The 12,465-nt window shown below is 39.9% G+C and overlaps 1 protein-coding gene across 1 annotated transcript; it reads right to left on the bottom strand.

Moving 5' to 3' along the window:
- Positions 1 to 8,767: 8,767 nt before the first annotated feature.
- Positions 8,768 to 10,844, bottom strand: LOC143907076 (uncharacterized). Its single transcript, XM_077423594.1, has 2 exons — positions 10,225 to 10,844; positions 8,768 to 10,119 (listed from the first exon to the last, which is right to left on the bottom strand). The coding sequence occupies exons 1-2, from the start codon at positions 10,262 to 10,264 to the stop codon at positions 8,792 to 8,794; spliced, it is 1,368 nt and encodes a 455-aa protein (XP_077279720.1). The 5' UTR covers positions 10,265 to 10,844; the 3' UTR covers positions 8,768 to 8,791.
- Positions 10,845 to 12,465: the final 1,621 nt, after the last annotated feature.

The following is a 12,465-nucleotide window of genomic DNA, read 5'->3' as shown; positions in this document are numbered from 1 at the left end:
GACCGTACCTGTTTTATTAAACCCACAAATAGTAGAGTCGATGGAAACAATTTTAAAATATTGAAAAATAGCAGGAGTATCTTTTAAAAATCCTTACCTATTTGGTATTCCAAGTAGCAGCAAAACAAGATTCAAATATGTTAGAGCATGCAAGTTAATGCGTGAATATTCTGCTACATGAGGAGCGGAAAATGTCAGCACTTTACGTGGCACCATTTTACGTAAACATATAGCCACAAAATGCCTATCACTTAATTTAACTGAAACTGAAGTGTCTCATGTTGCTAATTTTATGGGTCATCACCAAGATATTCATAAACAGATTTACAGACAACCTGTTGCAAAAGTTGATATTTTAGACATGTCCAAAATTTTAGAAAAAGCTGAAAATGTATCTGCACATAATACTACAAATGAATACATTTTCCTTGGTTGAGCAACAATGAAAATAAGACTTACTAATAAACTGTATCAATCCAGGATGTATTTATTTAATAATGTCATTTTCATTAGGATTTGACTTCATAGAAATGATACAATATTAACCATGATATTAAAAATATATCTGTAATTACACTAATTAGAATTTGTAAAGAATTACACTAATCTTTGTAAAGAATTACACTACAAAAATTACACTAAATAATCTAATCCAGATAGGAATGCAGTATAACACATTAACGTTTTTTTAACTAATAGGTTAAAAAACATTATAGTCGAGGCAACGGGAGTTAAAAAAGGGTCTACATGGAAATAAGTCGGGAAATGTTAAAAGTTGATAAAGCTATAAATTTTTGTGACCTTAAAAACATACTAAATTTGCAATCTTGACATTTTTCTGCTGGCGCCGCTATCTTAAAATAATGACCTCAAAAACTAGTTTTTTGCGAATATCTCGTTTCGCTCGAAATTTAGAGCAAGAGTATCATCACAAAGTTGCAAAGGACAAAATTTCCTACAACTTTTGTTGCAAACACTTTTTTCTCAGATAAATAGTTTACGAGTTATAGTAGAGGAAAGTGAAGAGCTTCTTTGCAATTTGTAAAAATACTGGATTTTCCCTCGATTTGAAAGATTGATTATTATTGTTATTATATTATTATTATATTATTATATATGTAAATATGTATAATATATCATTAGTATATTATATTATGTATACATATATACATACATACATACACACACATATATACGTAGTACTTTAGGTCTTAGGTAAATTTACGTCATTTAATTACGTATGTTTGTGAAAAATAATCGTAGAGCGACGATTAAAACAGCATTTTAAAGCTTAAACACTCAGCTTTTAATTGCTTTTAGGCTCGTTCCTCTGTAAAATATTTACTACAAATGGCACTAATTTAAAATAGACCAAAAATACTATGTGTGTGTATATATGTATACATAATATAATATACTAATGATATATTATACGTTTTTACATATATAATGATATAATAATAATATAATAATGTCAACAAATTAATTAAACTCGGCGATACGAGTCAAGCGCGGTAAGTGGTGCGCAACTAGAGAATTAATAGTTACAGAAGTAACGAATTACAATGTATATATACGTATATACATATATTCCAACTTAATAAACTGCGCGGCGATTGTTTGTCGGACTTGAAACACAGTTATCGTTAGAACATTAATACCCTTCCCTCCCCGGAATTAAATCTATACGAACCACATGCCTCGGTAGTCGAATTGGTACGACGCTCTTCACGGAATGAGGGAGGTTCTAGGTTCGGATCCTGGCTGAGGTAATATTTTTCGCAATAATTTCTTTACAGTTTTTTAAATAATTAAATCGTATAGATTTAATTCCGGGGAGGGAAGGGTATTAATGTTCCAACGATAACTGTGTTTATCGGATAAGCGGAATTATAAATAGAAAGGTCGCGAAAGGACGATACCTCACGCTCAAAGTGCGTGAACGCAACGCCGGGAGTCGCGCGAGAATTCTGTCGCCAATTATCTAAGCCTAACGCAAGTAGGAATCGTGGCGTAAGCCACGTCCCAACGTAATGAGGACCAAACGCAACACAATAACGAGCGCGGACGTTATACGAAACGGACTCGCAGTAACGGATTTTGCCACGAATCTATCGCGATCTCCAGAGGCTCGCAATCGCGTCTTGATCTCAATTCCGCGGCCACGATACCATCCCGAGGCCCTTCGCTCTCGCTGTCGATCGCCATTCGATACGCGGTCTCAAGGGACCGTACGCGTCACGATGTTACAACGTTTTCCCGGACGAAAGCGTGCCCCGGAGGGCGGCGTCGTGGCTTTACATCCCGATATTAATTACTGCGGGCAACCTCACCGATGTGATGTCTCCTCGTAGGGCTCCTCGCCGTCACCTCGTACGGAGGATCGTCGCAGCGTAACAGATTTTCTCGACTCGGGGTGGCTATCGCGTATTTTAAGAAGAACGTTCGGACTCGCCGACGGACGACCAGAGAGTGTCTCGCTAGATTCGCTCGATAGCGGAATCGATGCGGCACCCCCTTCCGTAGGGGCGTGCCAACCAATCGAGAGCGAGCTTGCAAGTTCGCGTGGTATCGTAACGTAGGATCGTCGCAAGGGGATCCTTCGAAGGCGCGCAACGGTCCCTCGGCGGCGTAGCGACTCCTTCAATTTGTCCCTGGACAGCGGACTGGACTTGGTTCTAGCCGGTGTGCCTCCGGTTTGACCTCGGGGCGGTGATCAGTCACCCCGCGGGCCGGTACTTCGTGAAGGCAGATTGCTGAGGCCGGGTTTTCCCCAGGCGCCTGGGGCCCCGCTTTCGGCGGCCTTGTCCATCGCTGTCTCATTCGCCGCACGCCTGCCGCGTTGCTCTCGCCGCCCGTGATCCATGTAGCTTCCACTCTCGCCACCCCTCCTCGGTCCTTGGTCCTCCCGGACCCCTCTCGTTATCGGTACTCCCTCGAAGATTCGCCGTGGTGTGGGTGAGGCGCCGTGCGCATTACAATTTATATATGAAAATAAAAGAATAGTCAAAACGCGGAAATTATATCAATTTTTGGCTTCTGGAGATCTCGTCGTTGCCTCTCTGGCTCGTCCCTGGGCGCAAATTTCCGCGCCTTGTGACGGCGGCGGGGCGCTGCCACGAAGCGGCGGGCCACAACGTCACAATGTATATAATTCATATTATATCCTTGTAAAAAGAGTGACACATGAATCCTGAGAATATCATATATGGATTGTGTCGCTGTTCACACAAGAACACAATATAATACTATTTCTCTATTTAAGTTGCGACGAAAATGAGACTAATGATAATGATATGGAAGATGACGATGATTCCGATTTTGTGCCGTCTATTCAGAGTGAAGAATCGAATGATATTAATGAAAATGACGAACAGTTTGATAAATCAGAAAATAATTCTTCCTCGCTGAATAAATCTGTATCAAATTGTTTAAATGAATCAACGTATGAATTATCCAAAACTCAATCGAAAAGATCATTAAAAGGTGATTATGTTACAAGGCAGAGAATCAATTATGGCAAGGATGATGATTTATTTGTAGAAATGTCTCGAGGGCCAAAGGAGACAAAAAGTCGAATTTTTGTATGTATTGTAACAAAATGCAAACCAAAATTGCTCGCCATTTAGAATTAAAAAATAGCAATGAAGAAGAAGTAGCAAAGTTTTTGTTACTGCCCAAAAGTTCTTACGAAAGAAGAACAATGATAGGTCATTGCAGAAAGAAAGGAAATTATAAGTTTAATACATATTCAGATATAAATAATGGCTTTATGATTGTTACAAGAAGGCCTAACAATAGAGCAAAGCAGAATGGGTCTAATTTTTTACCGTGCCTTAAATGTGGAGGACACTATGCATGGACCAATCTTAGACATCATTTTCGTTTCTGCAGCAAAAAGAAAGATACATCTCGACACATACTGCAACTTGCACGAAGTGTTTCAAAATCAGCCCATAACCGAGCTTGTACCAAATTAAGAACGAGAATAATTCCGATAATAAGAAAGGACAATATTCGTAATATAAGATATGATTTACTTATAATTTTGTTCGGCAATCATCTTTGTCATAAACACAGATTAGACCATCAAGATGACTATATACGAGCACAGTTACGACTTCTTGGTCGATATTTACAAGCATTAAAACAACGTGAACCACAAATACAAGAACTACAAATATTATTTGATCCAAAGTATTATGATATTGCTGTAAAAGCAGTAAATGTCATTGCCAAATATAATGAAAAAATAAATATGTATGATGTGCCATTTAATGCTTTAAGTATAGGAACAATGCTGAAAAAAATGTGTAAAATTTTAATTAATGAATGTATTAAGCAACATGACGATAAAAAGCAAAAACTGGTTGAAAATTTTCAAAAAATATTGCATGAAGATTACGGCGATGTTGTAAACAAAACTGTTGGAGAAACGCTATCTAAAAGAAATAGACAAAAAAAAGTTGAACTTCCGCTAGCATCAGATATAGTAAAATTTAACAAGTATTTAGAAGAACAAAGAACATCTAACATGAAAATATTACAAAATCAATTTTTGCTTAATGCTTGGAGATCACTCTTGGAAACAACTATAATTACTATACACGTTTCTAATCGGCGGCGAGCAGGGGAAATAGAAAGCACTTTGATAGATAATTATAAGAATTCAACGAAAGTGACAGATGCAGATAGAGATTATAAAAAATTACCAGCACCAGAAAAAAAATAGCTAAAAAATATGTGCGCTTTACGGTTCGTGGAAAATTAAATCGGACCGTACCTGTTTTATTAAACCCACAAATAGTAGAGTCGATGGAAACAATTTTAAAATATTGAAAAATAGCAGGAGTATCTTTTAAAAATCCTTACCTATTTGGTATTCCAAGTAGCAGCAAAACAAGATTCAAATATGTTAGAGCATGCAAGTTAATGCGTGAATATTCTGCTACATGAGGAGCGGAAAATGTCAGCACTTTACGTGGCACCATTTTACGTAAACATATAGCCACAAAATGCCTATCACTTAATTTAACTGAAACTGAAGTGTCTCATGTTGCTAATTTTATGGGTCATCACCAAGATATTCATAAACAGATTTACAGACAACCTGTTGCAAAAGTTGATATTTTAGACATGTCCAAAATTTTAGAAAAAGCTGAAAATGTATCTGCACATAATACTACAAATAGTTCTGTAACAAGAGAAAATATAACAGACATTACCGATACATCTACAACTAATCTAACAAGTGAACGTCAAGAAATGGGTAATGTATTAACAGAATAAATATATTTTCTTAAATAATTACACGATTTAGCAATGTATTTTGTACTTGTATTTTATTAACAATTAAATATAGTCCATTTTTAAGAATATATATAAGTAGGTATGTAATTATTGTCACTTATTTTTTGTAGGTTGTATCTCTACTGATTCAAATAAAAATGAGATAACACAAATAAGCAAAGAAGAGAGCGAAAATGAGATACTTGAAAATGAAGACTCAGAGGATGACATCTCTTTGCCATTCGCAGATACTTCTAACGAAAATATATTGAAACGGAAAAAAAGCAAAAAAAAAGAAAATATTCAGGAGACGTTTTATCCAAATCAAACAAACATAAAAAAAAGACTAAAACAACCTAGCTTTTGAAGCGCGGATTTAGCTCGCGGCTGGTCAGGGTTCGGAGTAGGCGCGGAGGAAGACACAAGACTCGGTTAAAATATAACAAAACAGAAAAGTTTATTCAATTATATGCGTAAGTACATAGAGATGCTCGCTGGAGCGGCGGGTATGTACACAAGATCGCGGTCGCTGCTACGATAGCGGCGGCATACAGTGATCGCGGGGTCGGTGGATACGTGCGGAAGATCGCGGACGCGGTTTTTAACGGCGGCGGTATGCGGATATCGCGGAGTTGCTGGGTACGTACAATAGATCGCGGACGCAGTTACACGGGCGGTGACGTAAAGGTATCGCGGAGTTTACGGACGTCGGAGATCGCGGAGTTTCGTGGACCGGAGGGCGCGCGGAATCACTGAAGTGCGGGGTATAATTTCGGCGCGGGTGACGCGGGGTCGCGGCTTGGACAACGGCGGCAGTGAGTGCGTAAAGGCCTATCTACATAAGACGCAAAACGCAAGTCGCAAGTCGCAGGTCGCAAGAAATAAACGCAGGTCGCAAGATTTTTGCGTCTACGTAGTCTACATAAATACGCAGCGAGTACTTTTTCTGAGAAAAATAGAGTATTATAATATTAGGTACATACGTTTTTGGCTATGTTGTGTGAACAATATATATAAAATATAGATAATATAGATATATAATATAAAACATATCCCGCGTTACTTTTATATCTGGTCTCTCCTAATATCATAACCTCTCTTTCAGAGGCAACACGTGTTTTTTGAGCAAATAAAGATGAGTACAAGGAGACGTAAATTACTACTATTACTGTGTGCAAGTTTAAGTAATCTGTCTGCCGAATTATTACGATTTGGTATATTGAATCGTTCGAGGAGAAGATGGTGGGTTCGACCTATAAATCGTCCACGTGATGATTTGGGTCATTTTCGTAATCTCTTTTCCTATATGCAAGAGGAAGATCACGAAGAATTCTTCGAATTTACAAGAATGGTGCCAAGTCAATTTAATAAGTTATGTGATCTTGTGCGTCCTCTCCTTACGAAAAGATCTATTCGCCCCAGCCTGCCAGTTGAATTACGTGTAGCCATTACTTAGATGGCCTAACTTGATGTACTGAGTTGCCGCGTTATAACACGATATATACTGTGACGATACGCTGATTGGCTGATCGCTTCGACGCAAGACGCGAAAGTTGAAGTTCGCCCAACTTCTGTGCGTCTTGCGTATTGCAGCCTGCAGCCGGAAATACGTCACGCTGCGTCTGTCTTGCGACCTGCGACCGGGCTGCGACTCGCGTTCTGCGTCCTATGTAGATAGGCCTTAAGGCGTTTGGATCGCGATGGGACGCGATATCGAGCGGCTAAGACCCTTAGCGGAGATAGGAAAATACTCTCTATCTCCTGGCGCACCGATTCGTGTAGGCGGGAGGCGGCACCGGGTGGCCAAGACCCTTGGCGAGTAAGAGAAGAACTCTCTTACCCTGGTTCACTCCGGTGTCACAGGTGTGTGTATGGAAGTTCGAGTCAACCGCCCAGATGCTTCACTCGGCAGAGGCAGAGAACCCTCTCTACCTCTTGGTTGTTCGACTGTGGGATTTCGGGATCCGTGAGTAGCGGAGAATCGGTTAAATCGGTTTGCTAGCTCACGGTGGAATCTCTAACCGAGCAACATTGCTCGGTTTATATACGCCCGCGACGGCGTTTTGGCGTGGCGGGGGTATACGCGACGGCAATCGCGCGCGCCGGGATGGAGCGGTGGAGCGTTCGGGAAATACAGCGTCCCGACGCCGCGATTGCGTTTGGCGGCTCTCAGCCGTTTTCGGCATCGCTCGGCGCTCCGAGTCGGTTGCCGCGCTAAGTCTGTTTGTGGACTGATACGCGTGATGGCTAGTTTAAAAAAGGGCACATCGTGCCTTGTCTCGCCCGGCGGGTGTTCGGCCGGGCGGCATCCGGCTGATGTTCGCCGGGAATGATGCGTTTCGGGGCGCATCGTTACAAGACGCAATTTAGTAAGTTAGCATTATTTACATTATCTAATATTTACGATATTTAGAAAACAATTGCTTTTATACTTCTAGTAAAAAAAAAAAAAACAGAAAAATACAAGTTTTTATAAAAATATAAAAACTTATAAAATAATGTTAATTTTTTTAAAGCGCAGTAACTACGGAAGGAGTGACATTTTATTAACTCCTGTCTAGTTTTGACAAATAAATGTATTAATTTAATCGTTTATTTTCCAAACATTATAATTTTAAGATTACTCTTCAATGACGTGTGGTATTAAAATAATACATTTTGAATGCAATTTATATTTTCAGCTCAACCTCGTAAAAAAATAGTAAGACCACGTTAGGCTGTAGAAGAAAAAAAAATTGCCTTTTCATTGTTTAAAGAAAATATTAATACACATATTTTACCATCTTTGAACAAAATAACGTTCAAAATACGCAAAACTATTTTGAAAAATCGTGGTACAGCAGCAGTCAATACTTGGTTGCATACTCTAATTCGCAAAAAATAGGCCCAGACAAAGAAATAGGAAGAACATATGAACATACATGAATAAATAAATATAGGTCATTCACATTTATTTGTATCATCCATTGAAATTTGTTTTTACTTGTCGATCTTATGTATGTGTTTATTGTATTTCCCCTCAGGGTTTACAAGGCGTTTTTAAACGAGGAACGTACCCAAACCTCTTACAAACGGTCCCCTTTATTCATTTCCTGGCCTTTTGCGACCTCACAATAACTCTTTTTCCCTTCCCTTATCCCTCTCCTCTTCCTTCCCGACTTCGTTCGTCTCCATCCACCTCTTCCTGTCTCATCTCTTCCTTCCTGTCTGTCTCCTGCCCTGTGGTCTGTTGGTCCTCTTCCCCGCTCCTGTGGAGTTTCTCCTCCGTCTCTCTCGTGCTCTCCTCCACCTCCTACCTCCTCTCACTCCTGCTCTCCTCCTCTCCTCCACTCTCTCTCCTATTCTAATTTCCCCTCCCTCCCTCTCTCTCTTATCCTCGCCTCCACCTATCTGTCCTCCGCTATCTTTACCCTTCGCCTCTTTCTTGCTTTCCTTCTATCCTCTAGCACCCTCCCCTTCTTCTCCTCCTCCCGTTCCTAGCCCTCAACGTTACTCCTCCCCTTTATACCTCCTCCCATTTTCCCTCCTCCTCCTTCCATTCTATCTCCCTTCCATCCACCCACCGTCTCCTGTTTTCCACCCTCGCTCTTCTTCCCTTGTCCCTCTCTTCCTTCGCCTTCTCCAACATCCTCCACCTTGTCCTCCTCTCTTCCATCGACAGGTCCTCGTCCACCCCAATCCCCCACCTCTGCCTAACCTCTCCAAATCTTCCCAGCAACTCTGCCCTCTCCCTCTCATTCTCCATCTCCACTATCAAAACCTCTCTTCCTCCTTCCCCTTTCCTTTCCCAGACCCTTCTAAACTTTGGCTCTTTCCCCAGTACCTTCTCTGCTATCCGTACCATCATGCCCCTCCTTTCTTCCGCGTCCCTTCCATCCAACCCTCTCCATACTACATTCTTCTTTCTTCTCTCCTTTTGCTCTCTCTCTTCCTCCAGCCTCTTTACTCTCTCCTTTAGTTTCCTCGCCTTCTCTTCCTCTTCCTTCCTCCTTCTCTCCATCTCCTCCCTCGGCCCTTCTCTTTTCTCCCTACCTTTCCTCTTCTCCAGATCCTCGCTTCTCCGCTTCTCCAATCTCCAGCCTTCCCCCTGACCAAGCATCCTCTCCCTCTCCTTCCTTTTCTCTTTTTCCTCTCTTTCTTTCCTTTCCCTTTTTCTCCTCACTTCCTCCTCCCTGTCTTCTACCGCCCTCCGCGCTCTATTCCTCTCTTCTGTTCCCTCCTCCTCCCTACTCTTCTCCTCCGGTCCTCCCTTGCCCTCCTTGGCCGTCCTTTCTTCTCTGTAGCCTCTGTCTTCCTTCTCCCTGCTCGCTCTCCCTTCTGTTTCCTTTTTATTCTCATCCTTCCTTCTCCCCCCTTTTTCCTCCCCCTGTGTATGTCCTCTTGCCGCGTACCTGTTCTCCTCCTCCTTTCTCCTATCTTCCTCGCTGGCCACCTCCTCCCACCAGTCTCTTCCCCACCCCTTCTCGCTCCAACCTCCCTCGCTGCCTTCCGTTCCATCCTCCTCCGTCATCTCCTTTCTTGCCACTCCCCTGTTACTCCTCTTCATCCTCGCTGGTTCCTTTTCCCTCTCTCTCCACCCGTTGCTCTCATCTGTCTCTCTTTCCTCCTCCTCATCCTGCTCCTCGCTTTCCTCGCACCGCCAGCGCCCCTCCTCCAGCCTCTCCAACCTCACTCCAATCTCCTTTAATTTCTTCCTGATGCCTTTTCCTTCCCGTCTTATTTCTTCCCTGATTTCCTGGCCTATCTTCCTGACTTCTTTCCTGATCTCCTCCACCCACTCTGTCTCCTCCGACCTTTGCCCCATCCCTGCCATCGTCTCTTTTCCTATCCCTGTATAAACAAGCCGTATGTATGTTATTTATTGCACCTCTCTTCTCCCTCTATCTCCGTCCGTCTCCGCCTCTCCCTCGCCTCTCTTGTTCCTCCTCTACTTACAGTCCTCCTTCCGCTCCTCCACGGTTTTTCTCCTTCGCATCTCCCTTACACCTTTTCTTTTCACCTTCCGTATACTTTCCTCCTTTACACTTCACCTCTGCCAGTGCGTCCAACTTTTCTCGGTTCCCTACCTCTTCTCTCAGTCGTGCCATCCCTTTTCAGCTGCTATCCAGCGCCGCCGTCTCACTTTCTTCCATTTGCTGCGCCCTCTATCCTCTCCGCTTTCTCCACACAACCTCTCGCCCATTGCTGTCCCGCGCTGCCGCATCTATTATCCTCCTCCTCCGCGCTCATCACCCTCGGTGCGCCTGCGCGAGCGCCGCGTTGCTCTCGCGTCAGTTCTGTTGCCCCCGCTCGTCTCCCCCCTCTCGCTCCATCAGTCTCTTTCCTAACCTCCATATTACTCCGCCTTTTTCATCCTCCGTTTCTCTCCTCCTGCTTCGATTTTCCCGTCTCCTTCACTTCCTCATCTTCCTCTCTGCCCTCTCCATCCAATCCACCTCCTCCGTCCTCTCTCTCTCCTTTCTCTCTCCTCTCGCACCACGTTCTCTGCTCCTCTCTCCTTGGGCCGTCCACCACGTCCAAGTCCGTTACACGTTACTTGTCGATCTTATATGAATGTACAAATTTAAACAAAACTTTTTTATTTTATAAAAATACTTTTAAAACCTGTAATTAAAGACAGATGCGAATCATAAGGTTTACAGTAAATATATTTAATTTTACGTATCGTAATAATGTTAATGCAAAGAATTTATTTATTTTAATAAGAGAAATTTATATTTATTTTAAAAGTACAAAAAGCTTATAGCAATTAAAAAGGTATTGATTTTATAAAGTATTATTTTAACAATTACAAATGTGATGTTAAAACAAATGTACCGTTATGTATAAAGGCTCATTCACAATAAGCAAAGTAAGAAGTAAGAGTAGATGTAAGAAGTGAGAAGTTAAGAGAGCTAAAATAAAGGCGTAAGCGAAATAAATTATTTTTATTTCTTACTACAACTTCAGCCTTTAAGTACGCTTACAAAATGTACGACTAAAGTAAGAGTAAGAAAAAAAATTATTTATTTCGCTTATGCCTACTCTTACTTCTTACTCCGCATATTTTAGATGGGCTTTGATGACTGATGTTAATTATAAGCAAAGTAAAAAGTTAGATTAAACATTAAAGTTTTCGAACATTGTTTGCATGTTTGTAGCATCGCATTAATGCGATATTTCTTTCTATTTTTAAACAGAAAAAAATGACAATAGCAATTTGGCAAGATACCATTTATGCAGTTTTAATTTAAAAAAATATTTTTATTAATATTGTAAAAGCATTTAAGTTGTTATATAGATGCAAATCAAAATCAATATTTTTAATTTTATGTATGTATTAAAAATGTTAATTTATAATAAATATATACAAATATAATTACTATCCTCTTTTGTATAAATTTCTCTAATAAATAACACTATATGATATTTCACTTATAAGAACAATTATTTTCTATATATTTTTTGTTACTAAAAACAAATCTGTCACTTGTCCATCACGAATAATTTGGAAAAAATGAAGTGAAGTAAATAAAAAATAACAATATTGATGGATTTATTAATGCTGCAGCGATAATGGAAATTTACTTTTAAATTTTGATAGAGCCATTTAAAAACACAAGGATTTATAAATAGTAATAAGTAAAAAAAGCAATTACGTCTATTGCAATACAAAATTATGTCATATACGGCTTTTGTACTTACTTAATATAAATAAATAACGCTACATAAACAAGCAATATAAAATTGACGAAATATAAAATGTAGATCATTCAGGCAATAATTCAATTGTCTTATATTTTGTCTTGTCACTGTATTTTGTATTTCGCTATTTTATATAGTCAATTTTATTTTGTTTTTTTATTTAGTATTTTTCAATCATCTCTGTAATCACAGAAGGCATTTGTCACACGATTTAGATTTACTGTTAAAAATAACTTTATTTATTGTAGGAAACTATTATTACTGTGTAGGAAACTATTATTAAATCAATACTTTTCTAATCAAAAAAAGCAGTAGTAAAAAAATGATTTTGAAGCTTAAAATTTACTTTAATATGTTTTTAACAAATCTACAAAATGATGTGACAGACAAACTAAAACATTCGACTTGAGTTTAGCAATAAAAAATATGATAGAATCATTTATTTTCGTACCTGAAGCAGAATAAATGTTATAGTAAAATACATTTAAATAC

This window comes from Temnothorax americanus, unplaced genomic scaffold (assembly GCF_048541705.1).
Source record: "Temnothorax americanus isolate GAGA-0224 unplaced genomic scaffold, ASM4854170v1 Scaffold8, whole genome shotgun sequence".
NCBI lineage: Eukaryota > Metazoa > Arthropoda > Insecta > Hymenoptera > Formicidae > Temnothorax > Temnothorax americanus.
This window is presented reverse-complemented; position numbering and strand designations above follow the sequence as displayed.